At 50.1% G+C, this 18,401-nt stretch overlaps 1 protein-coding gene across 4 annotated transcripts in view; it reads left to right on the plus strand.

Moving 5' to 3' along the window:
• The window catches only part of LOC123761438 (sulfotransferase 1A1), a 64,722-nt gene extending 58,524 nt beyond the window's left edge, over positions 1–6,198 (plus strand). For all 4 annotated transcript variants that reach the window (XM_069314047.1, XM_069314048.1, XM_069314054.1 and 1 more), the window contains exon 8: positions 5,465–6,198. In XM_069314047.1, the coding sequence (XP_069170148.1) occupies positions 5,465–5,604 (140 nt within the window). In that variant the 3' untranslated portion in view covers positions 5,605–6,198. The remainder of the gene's footprint in view (positions 1–5,464) is intronic.
• Positions 6,199–18,401: the final 12,203 nt, after the last annotated feature.

Below are 18,401 nucleotides of genomic sequence, written 5' to 3' on the forward strand. Positions count from 1 at the left end.
CCGGACTCTTCCTCCCTGCTCCCTCCTTCCTCTGGTTGGGTCGATCCCCAAGCCTGCTGCGATGACCGTCTCGTCCCCTTGCACTGCTCCATCTCTTCTTGTGACTACTGCACCTCTCGACCCGTCTCTCTCTACGGGTTCGCATCGCCGTCCCAGCCACGGCCGCTCTCGTATGCTCCCTTCCCATCCTACTTTGCTCCATGCTTTGTTTGGTCCGGCTACATGGACTAAGTACTTTGACCTCCAACCTTTGGATTAAACTCCTCCTGACGATTTTTCCCTTCATAGGCATCTTGTCGATTACGTGGATGACTCTTATCACCTTCAACCCCACTCATCTTGGTACCCGTGTCGTTGCTGCTCCTTCTCAGGATGCGGCCACTTGCTTGGTCGCCTTATCCTTCCTTGGCGAAACCCCTGTTCGGATCTCGAAGAACGCTCGGTTGAATGCCAGTGTTGGCACTGTTCTCTTCCCGCACAATGTTGCGACCGGTGTTAGGGATCTCAAGGACTGCCACGAGGATATCGAGCATATCCTCGAGGCCCAGGGTCATTCTGTCCTCCAGGTGGATACATTTACTCATCCCCCTCGTGGTCATCGCCGTCTGCCCCTTTGGGTTGTGAAGGTTACCTTTGATGGTAGGACCCTTCCATCCTCTGTCATTCTTGCTGGTGCCAGGTGCTCCATTCAGGAGTATATTCCATCTCCTTGGCTCTGCAGTAAGTGCTGGAAGCTTGGGCATGGTACCCTCAAATGCTCTAGTCCTGTCTGTCCCCTGTGTGGAAGCGAGGGTCACCCTAAGTTGGAGTGCACTTCTCCCCAGGCCCGCTGCCTCAATTGCGGTGAGGCCCACCCTACCTTCTCCTGTGCGTGTCTTCGTTACGAACTTGAGGCGGCTGTCCTCAGCTTGAAGCACCGGGACCGTTTGTCTTTTCCTGAGGCTCGGCGCCAAGTTCATTGTCTCCCCTCTTTCGCTGGTGTCTCCTATGCTCACATGTTGCGCTCTCCCTCTCCTCGTCCTTCCTGCCTTCCTCAGTCTCACAACTGTTTCTGAGCCTTAGACCCAGACACGCCCACCTCCCTTGTTTCCCTACGTTCTGTCCCGAAGGGTCCCCCCTCCGTTCTGTCCCGAAGGGTTCCCCTCCTGGTTCTTTCTAGGGCTCCCCTTCTTTCTACTCAGTCTGTCACGTCTCCTGTCTTCTATTTTCTCTCCCTCTAGTCCTCCTTCCCGTCCTTCTCCTGTGTCTCTTGGCTCTCCACGCCGCCTGACTGTGCGGGCCGACGTCCATCACTCTTGCTCTTCTTCTCCTATCGAGACAGTAGAGTCTGTTGCCCAATACGTTGCTGCTGGGACACCTGTATCTTTGAGTCAGAAGCGGAAACCTGTCTCCTCTCCTTCCTCCTTTCCTGTCGGTAAGAAAGCTTCGCTTTCTTCTTCACCCCCTATCTGATTCTATCGTTCCTTCCCCTCCCACTCCGGTGGTGGAGCCCCCTGTTCCTACTGTGGGGGTTTCTTTAGCCCCCGGTTCCATGTTGGTTACTGCCCTTGCTGAGGTGTGCTCCCCTCTTTCTGCCCCCTCCCTCCTCCCCTTCTCCTCCAGACCCTGCTCGTCCACCTAGTCCGTCCTCCTGCTTCTTTCCCTCCTTTACTCGGTTTACCCATGCCCCCTAACCCTGACTTCGCTGACCCTGATCCTGACTGCTTTTTTAGCGTGCTGTGTTTCTTCTTTACCTTTTTCTTCTTTCTCTGTTGCTCTCCTCTCTCTTTGCTGATGTCTTTTCTTCAATGGAACATCCGTGGATTTTACGCCAATTTCCTTGACCTCCAACTTCTCATTTCACAGTTTTTGCCCCTTTCTGTCTCCAGGAGCCGATTCTTGGTGCTTGTCCTGGTCGCTTCCGTGGCTATTCTTTTCTCTCCCCTCCCCCAGCGACAGCTAGGGCCCATAATTCGTATGCTCTCTTGATTCGCTCCTTTGTCCCCTTACTTTTTTCCTCGCCTCTCCACTGTTCTGCTGCCCGTGTCTTTGTGCGTAGATGGTACACGGTTTGTTCCATTTATCTCTTCCCCCCCCCCCCCACACTGTCCCACTTTCTCTTCCCGATCTTAAACAACACCTAGACTCCTTGCCGGAGCCTGTGCTCCTGCTGGGTGATTTCAATTGTCATGCCCTTTGGGGTGATGTGCTGACAAACACCCAGGTTCAAGGAGGCAACCCCTTCATCCTCTCTTCTTCCCTGTCCCCTCTTAATTCTGGTGAGCCCACTCATTTGGACTCTCGGACTCGCTCCCTTTCTTGTCTTGATCTTTCTGTGCTCGTCATCCCTTTCCTTAGATTTCGGGTGGCGGGTCCTTTACCTCCATGGCAGTGACCATTTTCCTATCCTTGTCACTTTATCTTTTCGCCCTCCTCTCTCCTTCCCTAGGTGGCGGTTTGCAGAGGCTGTCTGGCGCCTCATTACTCTCCGTGCTACCATTTCCTACCTCTCCGTTCTGCCTCTCCCTTGCGCCATCCTTCTTTTTCATGACATTGTCTTGGACGCTGCCCTCCACTCTATTCCTCGCTCTTCCTCTCAGGGAACGCGGAAGTGCGTTCCCTGGTGGAGTATGGACTGTGCTCATGCTGTCCGCTATAAGCGTGCAGCCTGGAAGAGACATCGCCGCCGGCAGACGGTTGAGTCTTTTCTTTTGTTTCGGAAGGCGAATGCGGTGGCCTGTAGGACCATCCGTGCGGCTAAACGTGCTTACTGGGCGTCTTGTCTCCCCCGTTATGTCCGAAACTCCTCTCCTACTGGTCTGGAAGCGTATCTGCAAGATTGCGGGTAAGTTCGTTCCCGATGTCTCGCCGGTCCTTCACCTCCATGGTGCTCTTGTGGTGGACCCGTTGCAGGTTGCGACCAAACTGGGATCCTATTTCTCCTCTGTTAGTTCTGGTTCTCATCTCCCCCAATCCTTCCTTCGTAAGCCTCTCCTTGAATCTCGTCCTTTAAATTTGTGTACTTATCGTCACCTTCCTTATAACAATACCTTCTCTCTATGAACTTCAATCTGCCACAGCCCTTTGTAGTTCTTCGGCAGCGGGCTCCGATGGCATTCATTATGAAATGCTTCGCCATCTCCCTCCATGCACGTCTCGGTATTTACAGAGTCTGTACAATCGGGTCTGGGAGTCGTCGTCAGTCCCTGAAGACTGGCTCAATGCTATTGTCCTCCCTGTTCGGAAACCAGGGTCTCTCGGGTCATCCCCCTAGGACCTCCGCCCTATTGCCCTCACGAGTTGTCTGCAAGCCCTTTGAACGTATGGTTAACGTTCGTTTGATGTGGTTCTTAGAACACTATCACCATCTCTCCCCTTCTCAATTTGGTTTTCGCAAGTGCTGCAGCACAACGGATGTCCTGGTAAACTTGGAGGTCTATATTTGTAATGCTTTTGCAGCGAAGACCTCCGTTGTTGCTGTTCTTTTTTTACCTGGAAAAGGCTTACGACACTACCTGGCGGTATCATATCCTGTCTCGACTTTTTTCTTTTGGCCATCGTGGGAACCTCCCTCTCTTCCTCCAGAGCTTCCTCTCTTCGTTCCTTTCGTGTACGGCTTGGTACTGTTCTCTGCCCCATTTCAGCAGTATGAGGGTGCACCTCAGAGTAGTGTTCTGAGCACTACTCTTTTTACAGTTGCCCTCAACGGTCTTCTTTCCTCTTCCTTCTGTCGTCTTCTCTGCTCTCTGTTGATCTTACCCTTTGCTGTCGGTGATGATTCACCTCCTTCAACAGCGGCTTTAACTTGCGATTGATCCCGTGTCGTCTTGGGCCACCGATCATGGCTTAAAGTTCTCTGCGTCTAAGACTTGTGCTATGACTTTTACTCGGAAGCATGTCGTTCTTCGTCCTTCTTTGTCGCTTTATGGTCATTCCATTGTGTACAGGGATTCCGCAAAGCTTTTGGGGTTAATCTTCGACACTCGTTTGCCCTGGTCAGCCCATATCTCTTACCTCCGAGTTGAATGCTCTTAGGCCCTTAACCTCCTTAAGGTTTTGTCCCATACTTCTTGGGGAGCAGATAGGCGCATGCTCCTCTATTTGCACGCCTCTCGTCCTGTCTAAACTCGATTATGGTTGCCCTGCATACTCTTCTGCTTCTTCTCCTAGTCTTCGCAGTCTTGATGCTTTGCACCGTACTGGGTTGCGTCTCGGCTCTGGTGCCTTTCGTTCGACTCCCGCCCTCGGTTTGTATGTTGACACTGGCTTTCTTTCTTCAGGACCGCCGTGATCGCTACTGTCTTCGCTATCTTGCACGGTCCTTCCAACAGCCTACCTCTCGCCTCTGTTGTGCATTGACTTTTCCTTCTCCTGTAGTTCCTGTTCCTCTTCGTCTCCCACTTTGTCCAGTTATCTCGCTTATGGGATTCTTTCTGTTCATATTTCTGTTTCTCCTCGTATTGTTCCTTCCCTACCTCCGTGGAGAGTCTCCCTTCCACTTTTTTGTATGTCCTTGACTTGTATTCCTAAAGCATTTACCCCTCCTACAATTCTGAAAAGCCTCTTCCTTGAGCACTTTTCTTCGCACTCCCACTCTATTTCCATCTTCACCGATGGGTCTAAGTCTGCGGACGATGTGGGCTATTATGTTTTTCCTGACCGTACTTGTGTGTCTCCTCCCTTCAGAGGCTACCGTCTTTACAGCAGAACTTTAAACTATTCTCTCTGCTCTTCGTCTCATGCTTTCTCATTCTCATTCCTCCTTTGTGGTTGTGGAAGACTCTCGTAGTGCCCTCATGGCTCTAGGGTCCTTTAATCCTGTACATCCGGTGGTCATAGAGATTCAACATTGGCTGTTTCTTATTTCTAGTAAATTTAAATCCGTAGTTTTGCTGGGTTACCAGCCATATTGGTGTTTCTTTCAATGAACGCTGCTGCTGAGGAAGCTATCTGTTCTTGTCCCATCTCCCGTAAAGGTATTCCTTGTTCAGACTTTTATCCTGTTATTCATTCCTCCATACTTGCCCGTTGGCAGGGTTGTTGGTCCTCTGGGGTGTAACAAGCTGCGTACTCTCATAGTGTCCCCGTGGCCTTTCTCCTACCACCGTAACCGGCGGTGGGAAACTGCCTTGGCACGGCTGCGGGTTGGCCATACTCGCTTAACCCACGGTCACTTAATGGAGCGCTGCCCTGGTCCTTATTGTCTGAATTGCGTTGTCCCTCTTACAGTTGTGCATATCCTTGTTGAATGTCCTGATTTCCAGGACGAGCATGTCTTGCTTTTCAACCGTCCCTCGCAGTCGCTTGTCTCTCGATAGAATTCTTGGTGAATCGGATGCTTTTGATATCGTTCGCCTTGTGTGCTTGTTCTTGTGTTGGCATTCTTAGTGATATTTGGCGCCCTCTGATTATTCTGCACATTTGATGTTGCTACATAGCCTTCCGGGTTTGGTGCCTTGTTTTGACAATTGCTTACTTTTCTCAGGTGAAATTGGAGACTGGAAGAACCACTTTTCGCCAGAGCTCGAGCAAGATATGAATCGGTGGATCGAGAAGAATCTTGGAAACATTATTTTCAGAGGAAACTCTAGTCTCTCTGCACATGGCACCAAAACACTTGTTTAATGGTTGTTTTAATGGCTGATAATCTGATTACAGGTACATGTTGAATAGTTTGAAAGTTTCTAATGCCTTCAATAACTTTTAATATAAAAATGGTAGGTGTAATGAGCTTTGTACAGTAAAAATAATTTACTGAAATTGAGCAACTGAACCCTGTTGATATTATAATTCGGTTCAGTGATAGTTATCATAATTCCATTGCTCTAATATGCATTTGAACACTTAAATTGGATTCAACAGAGCAAACCTATTTCTAGAGTAGAGCTTTCAAATAAGTGTTAGGCATTAAACTACATTGCTATTAAAGTTTTAAACGCTTGTGTGAGATTAGTTTCACGTTTAACAAACTCCATTTTGCGATGTTTTTCTCTGGCTGATGCCGTGATTCCTGCCCACAGCCAGGAGGTTACACATGCACATGTTACACGGGCGATACAAACGATCAAGTATAAACTGTAGTTACTAGTGGCCTTAATTAATTATTCGGGTATGGATAGTGCAAAATTTCCCTTGGTGGGTAAATGGTTATGAAATGCATTACTTGATCCATCCATTTGGATCGTTAACCTTGTTTAGCAGCATTAAAATTAAATTTATTCCTGTGTTTTTCTTACCTCTACTAGATTTTATTGCTTAACAAGGTTCTACTCTCCATACGGCCCATTCGCGCCGTGAGGGGGGGGGGGGGGGGGCCGGCTTGGTGGTCTGCTTCCCCTCCCTGTTCAGCTCGTGGATGCCGTGTAGGGGGCTTAGTGGGGGGGCTGCTGGAGTGTGATGCTCCTTGGGACAGTCCTCTGGCCTTTTGTAGCCTTGTGCTCCTGCTGCTGTTCTCTCTAATTGTGCTGAACAAATTTTACTTTTCCTTCCGTTTCGTTTTTCTCCCCCTTTTCTATCTGCTTGTCGTTTCCTGCCGACCTTTTGCTTGTTTTGGATTATTTCTTTGGACTTCTTCTATTTTAACGCCCGGGTGCCTGGGGAGGCATACTCTTGCGCCTGTAGAACTGTTGTACCCGACGTCTCGAGCGAGGGGAACCTTTTATTGTCAATCCCCCTTTCGTCGCTGAACCCGATCTCGACGGACTGACGGTTCTTAAGGAGGCGTTTGTGGGGCGTATTCTCACGACGCACCCCTAGGGGGCCCCGGCATGATCGGCGATAGCTTCCTGTTGGGTGTCCTGCCTCTAATTGTGGCTCCATGGTGGGTATGGGGGCACATTCGTGGATGAATTTCTTTCTCTTCGTCTCTGTCGATGAATGTTTCCGTTGTACCCTCTCAGGCTCGTGGGGTGGGCGACCAAGCCCCTGAGTCGGCCTGTCTTGGAAGACCAGGCTCTGTAGCTCCCGCTGCGTTGGGCCCCGACCTTGCTCCTCCTTTGACCGTCCTGTCTTCTTTCTTCCCCCAGCTCCCCTCCCTCCCTCCCTCTGTGGTTGGGTCGAGCCTCCAGCCCCCAGTGGTGACCACTTCGTCCCCTGGTGCGGCTAAGTCTCTCGTTGTGACTACTGCGCCTTTTGACCCCTCTCTCATTGTGGGGGTTCTCGACGCCGTTCGCGCCCCAGCCGTACTCGCTCGATTCCTTCCCGTGCTGACGCGTATCAGGCCTTGTTTGGTCCTGCTTCATGGGCCAAATACTTTGATCTACTCCCTCTTGATTCTGCACCTCCTGACGATTTCTCCCACCATCGGCATCTTGTAGATTCCGTGGATGCGTCTGTTACTTTCAACCCCACTCGTCTTGGTACACGTGTCGTTGCTGCTCCTTCTCAGGATGCAGCTTCCCGCTTGGCTGCCTTATCTTGCCTTGGCGAGATCCCTGTTCGGGTCTCAAAGAACGTTCGGATGAATGCGTGTTGGCACTATTCTCCTCCCACCCCATGTTGCAACTGGTGTTCGGAATCTGCAGGATTGCCACGATGATATTCGGCATATCCTTGATGCCCAAGGCCATTCTATCCTCCAGGTTGACTCGTTTACTCGTCCCCTTCGTGGTCGTCGCCGTCAACCCCTTTGCATTGTGAAGATCACCTTTGATGGTAGGACCCTTCCATCCTCTGTCATTCTTGCTGGTGCTAGGTGCTCTGTCCAGGTGTATATTCCTTCTCCTCGACTTTGTAACAAGTGCTGGAGGTTTTGGCATGGTGCCCTCCGCTGATCTAGGACTGTCTCTCTCTGTCCTTTGTGTGGGAGTGAAGGTCACTCTAAGTCGGAGTGCACTTCTCCCCAAGCTCGCTGCCTCAACTGGGCGAGGCCCATCCTACCTTCTCCTGTGCCTGTGTCCATTACAAGCTTGAGGCAGCCGTCCTCACCCTGAAGCACCGGGAGCGTTTATCTTTTCCTGAGGCGAGGCGCCAGGTTCGCCGGCTCCCGCCTTATACCAACGTCACTTATGCTCGCGTGTTGCGCTCTTCCTCTCCTCATTCTTCCCTCCTTTCTCAGACTCGCAACCGTTTCCGGGCCTTGGACCCTGATACGCCCACTGCCCCCTCTGTTCCTTTGCATTGTCCCGAGGGGTTCCCCTCCTGGTCCTCTGTCTGGGGTTCCCCTTCCTTCTACCCGGTCTGTCGTGTCTCCTGTGTCTTCTTCCTCGTCCCCCTCCGATCCTCCTTCCCATCCTCTTCCTCCATCTATCGGCTCTCCCCGCCGCCTGTCGGTGCAGGCGGATGTCCATCGCTCTCCTAACGGCCGTCGTGTGTGCTCTCGTTCAGCTTCTCCTGTTGAGACACGAAGCTGAACGAAAATGAATGGATCCGTTGCCCGGTTCGTAGTTGCTGGGACACCAGTCTAAGTCAGAAGCGTAAGCCTGGCGCCTCTCCTTCCTCCTCCCCGGCGGGTAAGAACCCAGCAAACAATTTTAGGTTGCCACAACATATCTGGAAAGTATTTGAAAGTATTGGAAACGTTTGTTTTATCGTATCAGATACGATATTGTGTGTGGACTTAAATAGGTTACCAAGACATGTATCTAACACTAATTTGAGATGTTGTGGCAACTTTACACTCCTAACATGAGTCATTCATAATCCATTCATATACCAATATGAATCTCTTATGAAAGGTTTGAGCCAATAATCTGAACCCTTTTCACATCTTTGTGTGTAAAGTTAAATTTCTTGAAATTAAATTATATTTTATATTTATTTTTATTATATTTTATATTATATTATTTTTATTATATTTTATATTATATTATTTTCAATTTTAATATTAAAACCAATTGAAGGGTAAAAAAAATCTAATAATTTATATTTCTTTTATTATTTACTAACAATTAAAATTATTTACTAACGGAGAGAGGGGAGGCTGTACGGCGGATAGTGGCGGCGGTGGCGGATAGTGGCGGCGGGTGGCGGATAGTGGCGGATAGTGGCGGCGGGCGGACCGTGGCGGCTTTGGCGGCGGTGGTGGACAGTGGCGGCGGGTGGACAGTGGCGGCGGCGGGCGGACAGTGGCGGCTGTGTCTGGCGGTGGCGGGCGGACAGTGGCGGCTGTGTCTGGCGGTGGCGGGTGGCGGCGTCTGTGATGAGTGGTGGTGGGTGGCGGCGGCGGCGGCTGGTGGGTGGTGGTGGTGGGTTGTGGCGGCGGGTGGTGGGTGGTGACGATCGGCGGTGGGGGGGGCTGGTGGTGGCGGCGGGTGGTGGTGGCGGCGGCGGCGGTGATGGGGGGTGGTGGTGGGTGGTGGCGGCTGGTGAATGGCGGTGGTGGGTGGTGGCGGGTGGTGGTGGCGGCGGCGGCGGTGGGTGGTGGTGGGTGGTGGCGGCGGGTGGTGAGTGGCGGTGGTGGGCGGGTGGCGGCTGGTGGTGGTGGGTTGAGGCGGCGGGTGGTGGGTGGCGGCGGCGGCGGGCGGCGGCGGCTGTGGTGGGTGGTGACAATCGGCGGTGGGGGGGGGCGGCTGGCGGTGGCGACTGTGGCAACGGGCGGTGACGGCTGATAGCGGGCGGTGGTGGCGGCTGGTGGCAGGTGGTGGTGGCGGCGGCGGTGATGGGTGGTGGTGGCGGTGGGTGGTGGTGGCGGCGGGTGGTGAGTGGCGGTGGTGGCTGGTGGCGGGTGGCGGCTGGTGGTGGGTGGCGGTGGGTGGTGGCGGCTGGTGGTGTTGGCGGGTGGCGGCGGGTGGTGGGTGGCGGGTGGCGGCTGGTGGGGGGTGGTGGGTGGTGGCGGCGGGTGGTGAGTGGCGGTGGCGGCGGGTGGCGGCGGGTGGCGGCTGGTGGTGGGCGGCGGCGGGTGGCGGCTGGTGGTGGGCGGCGGCGGTGGGTGGTGGGTGGCGGCTGGTGGCGGCCAGCTGGGACACACCCTTCACCACTGAAGGTCTGAGTACAACTAACCATATGTCTCTCTCACCCACCAGCCCAGTGTTGCCAGCTCGCGCTCTCAAAATGTTTCCTTCAAAGATTGTATATTATCTTTGAACAACAAGTTTGATTATAAAGGAAATAATGCATATATTATTGTCACATTAATACTGTGCAATATCTTATTACATTCCTGCTAAATAATTATAATTTGAAACAGGACAAAAAATCCAACATATATATAAAAACCAACATTAGAGATCACGAGGCCTAGGCCTCGCCTGTGACCACACATCCTGCCTCCCTGGCCTGCTATACCCTCTCACACCTCACACTCTTAACACTCTCATAATCACTCTCACTCTCTTACTCTGTCACTCTTACACTCTGTCACTCTTACACTCTGTCACTCTTACACTGTCACTCTTACTGTCACTCTTACTCTCATACTCTTACTCACTCTGTCACCCTTACCCATTCATACTCACTCTCTCTCTTACTCTCAATCACTCCTACTCTCATTCTTACTCCCAATCACTCTTACTCTCAATCACTCTTACTCCCAATCACTCTTACGCACTATTACTCACTCTCTCTGTCATCCTTACTCACTCTCATACTCACTCTTACTCTGTCACTCTTACTGTCACTCTTACTGTCACTCTTACTCTGTCACTCTTACTCTGTCACTCTTACTCTGTCACTCTTACTCTCTATCACTCTTACTCTGTCATTCTTACTCTGTCACTCTTACTCACTCTGTCACCCTTACCCATTCATACTCACTCTCTCACTCTTACTCTCAATCACTCCTACTCTCATTCTTACTCCTACTCCCAAGCACTCCTACTCTCAATCACTCCTACTCTCATTCTTACTCTTACTCCCAATCACTCTTACTCTCAATCACTCTTACTCTCAATCACTCTTACTCTCATACTCACCCTTACTCTCAATCACTTTACTCTCACTCTTACTCATTCTGTCACCCTTACTCTTACTCACTGTCACTCTTACTCACTCTGTCCCTCTTACTTATACTCACTCTTACTCACACTTACACACTCTCTGGCACTCTCACTCACCTTCAGTCACTCTTACTCACTCTTACTCACTCTAGTTAATAAGAACACGCCAATATAAGACAACAAAACGTTTTCAGATTCTTTCTCACCACTTTCCAGCAACTTTTATAATTTATATAAATTATCTTAGGGAATAATACATAAATTATATATTTAAACATGATATTAGTGTTTAGTGGAATGCATAAGGAGTCAAATTGTGTTAAAAAGAGCGATTTTTAGAAAATTTGGAAAACTACTTTTTTCTGTTCATATTATAACTAAATGGATTTTAAAGGTTTCACTCAGCCAATATATATCATTCACAATTTATTAATGAATTTTACAAAAAAACACCATAAATTTTATATTTAAACATGTAAAAACTATTTGTTTTACATTTGGAAGAAAATAATTGTAGAAAAACTATTTATAATTAAACCTTTGTGTTTGGACTTTTTGAGTAAAAGTTTCTCAAAGGCTCTCCTGCACCATTCTCAATGCAAATCATTCCCACATCTATGGGAAGAGATAGGCGAACGTTGTGTAGATGATTTGTGTTTGCTGGGAAGGCTTTGCTTTCTTCCTCGGCTCCTACTTCTGGCTCTGTTGCTCCTTCCCTTCCCATTTCAGTGATTGTGCCCTCTGTTCCTGCTATGGAGGTTTCTTTGGCCCCTGCTTCCCTATCGGTTGCTGCTCTTGCCGAGGTGCGCTCCCCTCTTTCTACTCCCCCTCTTCCTGCTGTTGTCCTTGACTGCTCCTCTCCATTGTCTCCTCTTCCTCCTCCTTTTCCGGACCTTGATCTGTTCTCCCGTTTCCTTCCCTCCGTCTTTGCTCAGTTTACCCATGCCCCCTAACCCTGACTTTGCTGACCCTGATCCCGACCCTGATATTCTTTAACGTGCTCTGTTGCTCTTTCACGTTTTTCTTCCTTGTTCTGTTTTTGTCCTTTCTCTTCTCGTCGTTGTCCATTCTTCAATGGAACGTTCGAAGTTATTACGCCAATTTCCTCGAACTCCAACTTCTGATTTCGCAGTTTTCGCCCCTTTGTGTCTGTCTCCAGGAGCCGATGCTTGGTGCTCGTCCTGGTCGATTTCGTGGCTATTCATTTCTCTTCCCCCCGCCCCCCCAGCCGTTGCTGGGGCTTCTAATTCTTCTGCTCTCTTGATTCGTGCTGATGTTCCCTTTGTTCCTTTACTTTTTCCTTCACTTCTCCATTGTTCTGCTGCTCGTATCTTTGTGGGGAAATGGTACACAGTTTGTTCCATTTATCTCCCCCAGTGTGTCCCGCTTTCTCTTTCTGATTTGAAACACCACCTAGACTCCTTGCCGGAGCCTGTGCTCCTGCTGGGTGACTTCAATTGTCGTCATTCTCTTTGGGGTGACGTTCTGACGAATACCCGAGGTCGCCTTCTTGAGCCGTTTCTCCTCTCTTCTTCCCTATCTCTTCTGAATTCTGGTGAGCCCACTCATATGGACTCTCGGACTCGCACCCTTTCTTATCTTGATCTTTCTCTCTGCTCTTCTTCTCTTTACTTAGATTTCACGTGGCAGGTTCTTGATGACCTCCATGGAAGTGATCATTTCCCCATCCTTGTTTCCTTTTTCTCTTTTCGCCCTTCCCTCTCTTTCCCTAGGTGGCAGTTTGCTAAGGCGGACTGGACCCTATTTACCCTCGGTGCTACTCTCTCTGACCTCTCCCTTCTGCCTCTCTTGCGCTCTCCTCCTTTTTCATGACTGTCTTCAACGCTGCCCTCCGCTCTATTCCTCGCTCTTCCTCTCGAAGTCCACGGAAGTGCGTTCCCTGGTGGAATCCGGACTGTGCTTGGGCTGTCCGCTGTAAGCATGCAGCCTGGAAGAGGCACCGCCGTAGGCAGACGACCGATTCTTTTCTTTTCTTTCGGAAAGCGAGTGCGGTGGCCCGTAGGGCCATCCGTACGGCTAAACGTGAATGTTGGGCATCTTATGTCTCGACAATTACGTCCGAAACTCCTCTGGCCCAGATCTGGAAGCGTATCCGCAAGATAGCGGGCAAGTTCGTTCCGGATGTTTCACCGGTCCTTCACCTCCATGATACTCTTGTGGCGGACCCGTTGCAGGTCGCTTCCGAACTGGGTTCCTACTTTTCTTCTGTTAGCTCTGGTCTTCATCTTCCCCAATCTTTCCTTCTTCATAAACCTGTCCTTGAGTCTCGTCCTTTAGATTTCTGCACTAGTTTTCAGCATCCCTATAATGATTCCCTTCTCTCTCTCTCTGAACTTCGTTCTGCCCTGGGACTCTGCGGTTCGACGGCGGCGGGCTCCGATGGTATTCATTATGAGATGCTTCGCCATCTCCCTCCATGCACGTCTCAGTATTTACTGAGTCTGCATAATCGGATCTGGGAGTCGTCGTCAGTCCCTGAGGACTGGCTCGATGCCGTTGTCCTCCCTGTTCGCAAACCGGGGTCTCTGGGAACATCCCTAAGGACTTTTGCCCTATTGCCCCGACAAGTTGTCTTCAAACTCTTTGAACGTATAGTAAATGGTCGTCTGATGTTGTTCCTGGAACACAATCACCATCTCTCGCCTTCTCAATTTGGTTTCCGCAAGTGCTGCAGCACAACAGATGTCCAGGTGAACTTGGAGGTCTATATTCGTACTGCTTTTGTTGCGACGACCATCGTTGTTGCCGTCGTTTTTGTCCTGGAAAAGGCGTAAGACACCTTGGCGATATCATATTAAATCCCAGCTTCATTCTTTTGGCCTTCGTGGTCATCTCCCTCTTTCTCCGCAGCTTCCCCTCTCGTCGTTCCTTTCGGGTGAGGCTTGGTACTGCTCTTTGCCTCATTTCAGCAATACGAAGGTATGTACCAGAGTAGTGTTCTGAGCATTACTTTTTCTGGTTGCCCTCAATGGTCTTCTTTCCTCTCTTCCTTCAGGCGTCTTCTCCGCTCTGTCGATGATCTTACCCTTTGCTGTCAGGGTGATGATTCGCCTCTCCTTCAACGCCGGCTTCAACTTGAGATTGATGCCGTGTCGTATTGGGCCACCGATCATGGCTTAGTTATCTACTATTAAGATTTGTCATGACTTTTACTCGCAAATGGGTCGTTCTTCGCTCCTGTCACTTTACAACCCGTTCTCGCAAATTTAATAAGTCAATATTGACTTATTAGTTGCGTGCATAGGTGACATACTAAACATAATAGTTTCCCTTGAAAAGCTTCATAGAAAACACCGACCTTACCTAACCTACTTTGTATGTTAAAATAAGCATCTTATAGCTTCGTAATTACAATTGTTACTTACCCTATTATAGGTATAGGTTAGGTAATAATTGTAATTACGAAGCAGTAAGATGCTTATCTTAACATACTAAGTAGGTTAGGTAAGGTCGGTGTTTTCTATGAAGCTTTTCAAGGGAAACTATTATGTTTAGTATGTCACCTATGCATGCAACTAATAAGTCAATATTGACATTAAATTTGCTAGAATGGGTTGCATTTTATGGTCATCCCCTTGAGTACAAAGATTCCGCGAAGCTTTTGGTTATTTTGACTCGTTTGTCTTGGTCTCCCCATATCTCTTACCTCCGTGTTGAGTGCTCTAAGGCCCTTGCCCCCCCTCCGGGTATTGTCCCATACTTCTTGGGGAGCGAATAGGCGCGCGCTCATTGCTTTACAATGCTCTCTCGTCCTGTCTAAGCTCGATTATGGTTGCCCTGCTTACTCGTCTGCTTCCCCTCCTACTCTTCGCCATCTTGATGCTTTTCACCATACTGGGATGCGCCTCATTTCTGGTGCCTTTCGTTCGACTCTTGTCCTCAGATTGCATGTTGACACTGGCTTCCTATCTCCTCACGACCGCCGTGATTGCTACTGTCTTCGCTATCTTGTGTGGTCTTTGCAACATCCTCTCGCCTGTTGTGTTTTAACTTTTACTCCTCCTACTGTTCCTGTTCCTCTTCACCACCACCCTTTTTTTGTCCGGTTATCTCGCTTACAGGATTCGCTTTCCGTTCGTATTTCTAATGTTTCTTCTCGTGTTCCTTCTTTGCTCCCGTGGAGAGTCTCCCCTTCTGCAGTTTTGTACATCCATGACCTGCATCCCTAAAGCTTTTACCCCTCCTACGGTTCTAAAATGCGTTTTCCTTGAGCATCCCCCTCCCTTTCTGGCTCGTTGTTGCCCTGAGGGGGTTTTGTGGGCGGCTGCAGTAGTGCGATGCTCTACGGGTCAGTCCTTTGTCCTTTTGGGGCCTTTTGCTCTGGATGCTGTCTTTACCAATTTTGGCTAGAACTCTTTTCCTTTTTTCTTATTCTCCCCCCCCCCTCTCTTCTTTCTAATTGTCATTTCCTGCCGACCTTTTGCCTGTTTTGATTATTCTCTTGGACTTCTTCTATTTTGCCGCCTGGGAGTTTGAGGAGGCATATTCTTGCACCCGTAGAACTGTAGTACCCGACGTCGAGAGCGAGGGGAACCTTTCGTCAATCCTCCTTTTGTCACTGAACCCGATTTCGACGTTCTTAAGGTGGCGTTTGTGGGTTGTATACTCACAACGCACCCCTAGGGGGCCCCGACATGATCGGCGATAGCTTCTTGTTGGGTGTCTTGCCGCTAATTGTGGCTCCATGGTGGGTGTGAGGGCACATTCGTGAAAGAAAGTTTTTTTTCCTCGTTTTCATGACTGATAATGTTTCCCTTGTTCCTTCTCAGGCTCGTGGGGTGGGCGACCACGCCCCCGAGTCAGTTGGAAGACCAGGCCCTGTAGCCCCTGCTTCACTAGGCCCCGACGACCTGACTACTCTCCCCAGCTCCCCTCCCTCCCTCGGCGGTAGGGTAGTCCCCCCAGCCCCCAGTGGTGACCACCTCATTCCCTTGCACGGCTTCGTCTCTCATTGTGACTACTGCGCCTTTTACCCCCTTTCTCTGGGGGTTCTCAACGCCGTCCCCGCCACGCCCGCACTCGCACGATCCCTTCCTGTAATTGTACTTAAAATGCCTTGTTTGGTCCCGCTACGTGGGATAAATACTTTAATCTCCACCATCTGGATTCTACTCATTCTGACGATTTCTCCCTCCATAAACACCTTGTTGATTCAGTAGATGCCTCTGTTACTTTTAACTGCACCAGTTACAGTACACGTATTGTCGCTGCTCCTTCTCAGGATGCAGCTACTCACTTAGCCGCTTTGTCCTGCATTGGAGAGAGACCCCTGTTCGGGTCTCCACAAACGCTTGGTTAAATGCCAGTGTTGGCACTGTTCTCCCACACCATGTTGCAACTGGTATTCGGGACCTCAAAGATTGCCATGAGGATATTAAACATCTCCTGGAAACCCAAGGCTATTCTGTCCTCCAGGTGGACGCGTTTACTCGACCCCTTCGTGGTTGTCGCAGTCAGCCCCTTACAGTTGTAAAAATCGCCTCTGATAGTACGGCCCTTTCGCCCTGTATTATTCTTGCTGGTGCCAGATGCTCCGTTAATGAGTACATTCCCTCTCCTAGACTTTGCAATAAGTGTTGGAAGTTCGGGCACAGTGTCCTCAAATGCACCAGTACTGTGTGTGTGTGTGTGTGTGTGAGACCCATGTGTGGGGACGATGGTCATTCTAAATCAGAGTGCACTTCTCCCCAGGCTCGCTGCCTCAATTGCGGTGAAGCCCACCCTACCTTCTCACGCTCGTGTATGCACTACAAATTCGAGGAAGCAGTCCTCAATTTGAAGCACCGTGATCGTCTGTCTTTTCCTGAAACGAGACACAAAGTTCGTCGTCTCACCCCTTTCGTGGGCGTCTCTTAGGCTTGCGTGTTGCGTTCTACCTCTCCTCGTCCTTCCCATCTTCCTCACACAACCGTTTCCAGGCCTTAAACCCGACCCACACCCACCACCACCTCCCCTATTCCTTTGCCTCCTGTCCCGGATGATCTTTCCCGGTTCTCCATCTATGGTTTCCCCCCCCCCCTTTCCTACCCAGTCCATCAGATCTCCTTTGTCTTCTTCCCCATCTCCCCTCACTCTTTCTTCCCGACCCTCCTCAGTCTCTTGACCCTCCACGCCACCTGTCTGTCCAGGCTGATATCCATCATCCTCCCAGCAATCTTCGTGTTCGCTCCCATTCTTCTCCTGCTGAGACCATTGAGTCTGTCGCCCGGTACGTTGTTACTGGAACGCCTGTCTCTTCAAGTAGGAAACGTAAGCCTGACTCCTCTCCTTCTTGCTCTCCAGCGGGTAAGAAGTTTTTGCTTTCTTCCTCACCCCCTCCCTCTAACTCTGTCACGACAATCCCCTCCCATTTCAGTGGTCGAACACCCTGTCCCAGATATGGAGGTTTCTTTCGCCCCCGATTCCCTCTCGGTTGCTGCCCTTGCTGAGGTGCACTCAGTCCTGCCCCCCCCCCCCCTCCAGCTATCCTTGCCTGCCCCCCTCAGTTGTCTCCTCCTCCTCCTGGACCCCGTCAGTCCGCCTCTGGTCTGTCCTCTCGCTCCCTTCCCTCCATCCTTACTAAGTTTACCCATGCCCCTAACCCTGATTTTGCCGACCCTGCTCCTGAACCTGAGATTCTTTAATAAACTGTGTTCTTCTATACCTTTATTTATTTCTTGTTCTGTTACTGTACTTTTTCTTTGATAAATGTCTATTCTTCAGTGGAATATTCGTGGATTTTATGCCAACTTCCATGAACTCCAACTTTTAATCACCCAGTTTTCACCACTTTGTGTTTGTCTCCAGGAACCAATGCTTGGTGCTCGTCCTGGTCACTTTCGTGCTTATTACTTTCTTTCTCTTCCCCCCCCCCCCCCAAGCTGTTGCTAGGGCTCCTAAGTCTTCTACTTTCTTGATTCGCTCTGATGTTCCCTTTGTCCCCTTACTTTTTCCTTCGCCTCTCCATTGTTCTGCTGCTCGTATCTTTGTGGGTAAATGGTATACAGTCTGTTCCATTTATCTCCCCCCAAATGTCCCGCTTTCTCTTCCTGATCTTAAGCACCTCCTTGCCAGAGCCGGTGCTCCTTTTGGGCGATTTAAACTGTCGACATTCCCTCTGGGGTGATGTCCTGACAAACACCGGAGGCCGTCTTCTTGAACCGTTCGTCCTCGCTTCTTCTCTATCTCTTCTAAATTCTGGTGAGCCTATTCATGTGGACTTTCGAACTCGCACCCTTTCCTGTCTTGATCTTTCTCTCTGCTCGTCGTCCCTTTACTTTTCACGTGGCAGGTTCTTGATAACCTCCATAAGTGATAATTCCCCTATCCTCGTTTCTATTTTCTTTCCACCCTCCTCTCTCCTTCCCTAGTTGGCAGTTTGCCAAGGCTGACTAGAGCCTATTCACCCTCCGTGATACTCTCTCTGACCTCTCCTCTCTGCCTCTTCCTCGCGCCCTCCTTCTGTTTTTTGACACTGTCTTCACTGCTGCGCTCCGCTCTATTCCTCGCTCTTTCTCCTGGGGCACACGGAAGTGCGTTCCCTGGTGG

The sequence above is a fragment of the Procambarus clarkii genome, chromosome 7, assembly GCF_040958095.1.
Source record: "Procambarus clarkii isolate CNS0578487 chromosome 7, FALCON_Pclarkii_2.0, whole genome shotgun sequence".
NCBI lineage: Eukaryota > Metazoa > Arthropoda > Malacostraca > Decapoda > Cambaridae > Procambarus > Procambarus clarkii.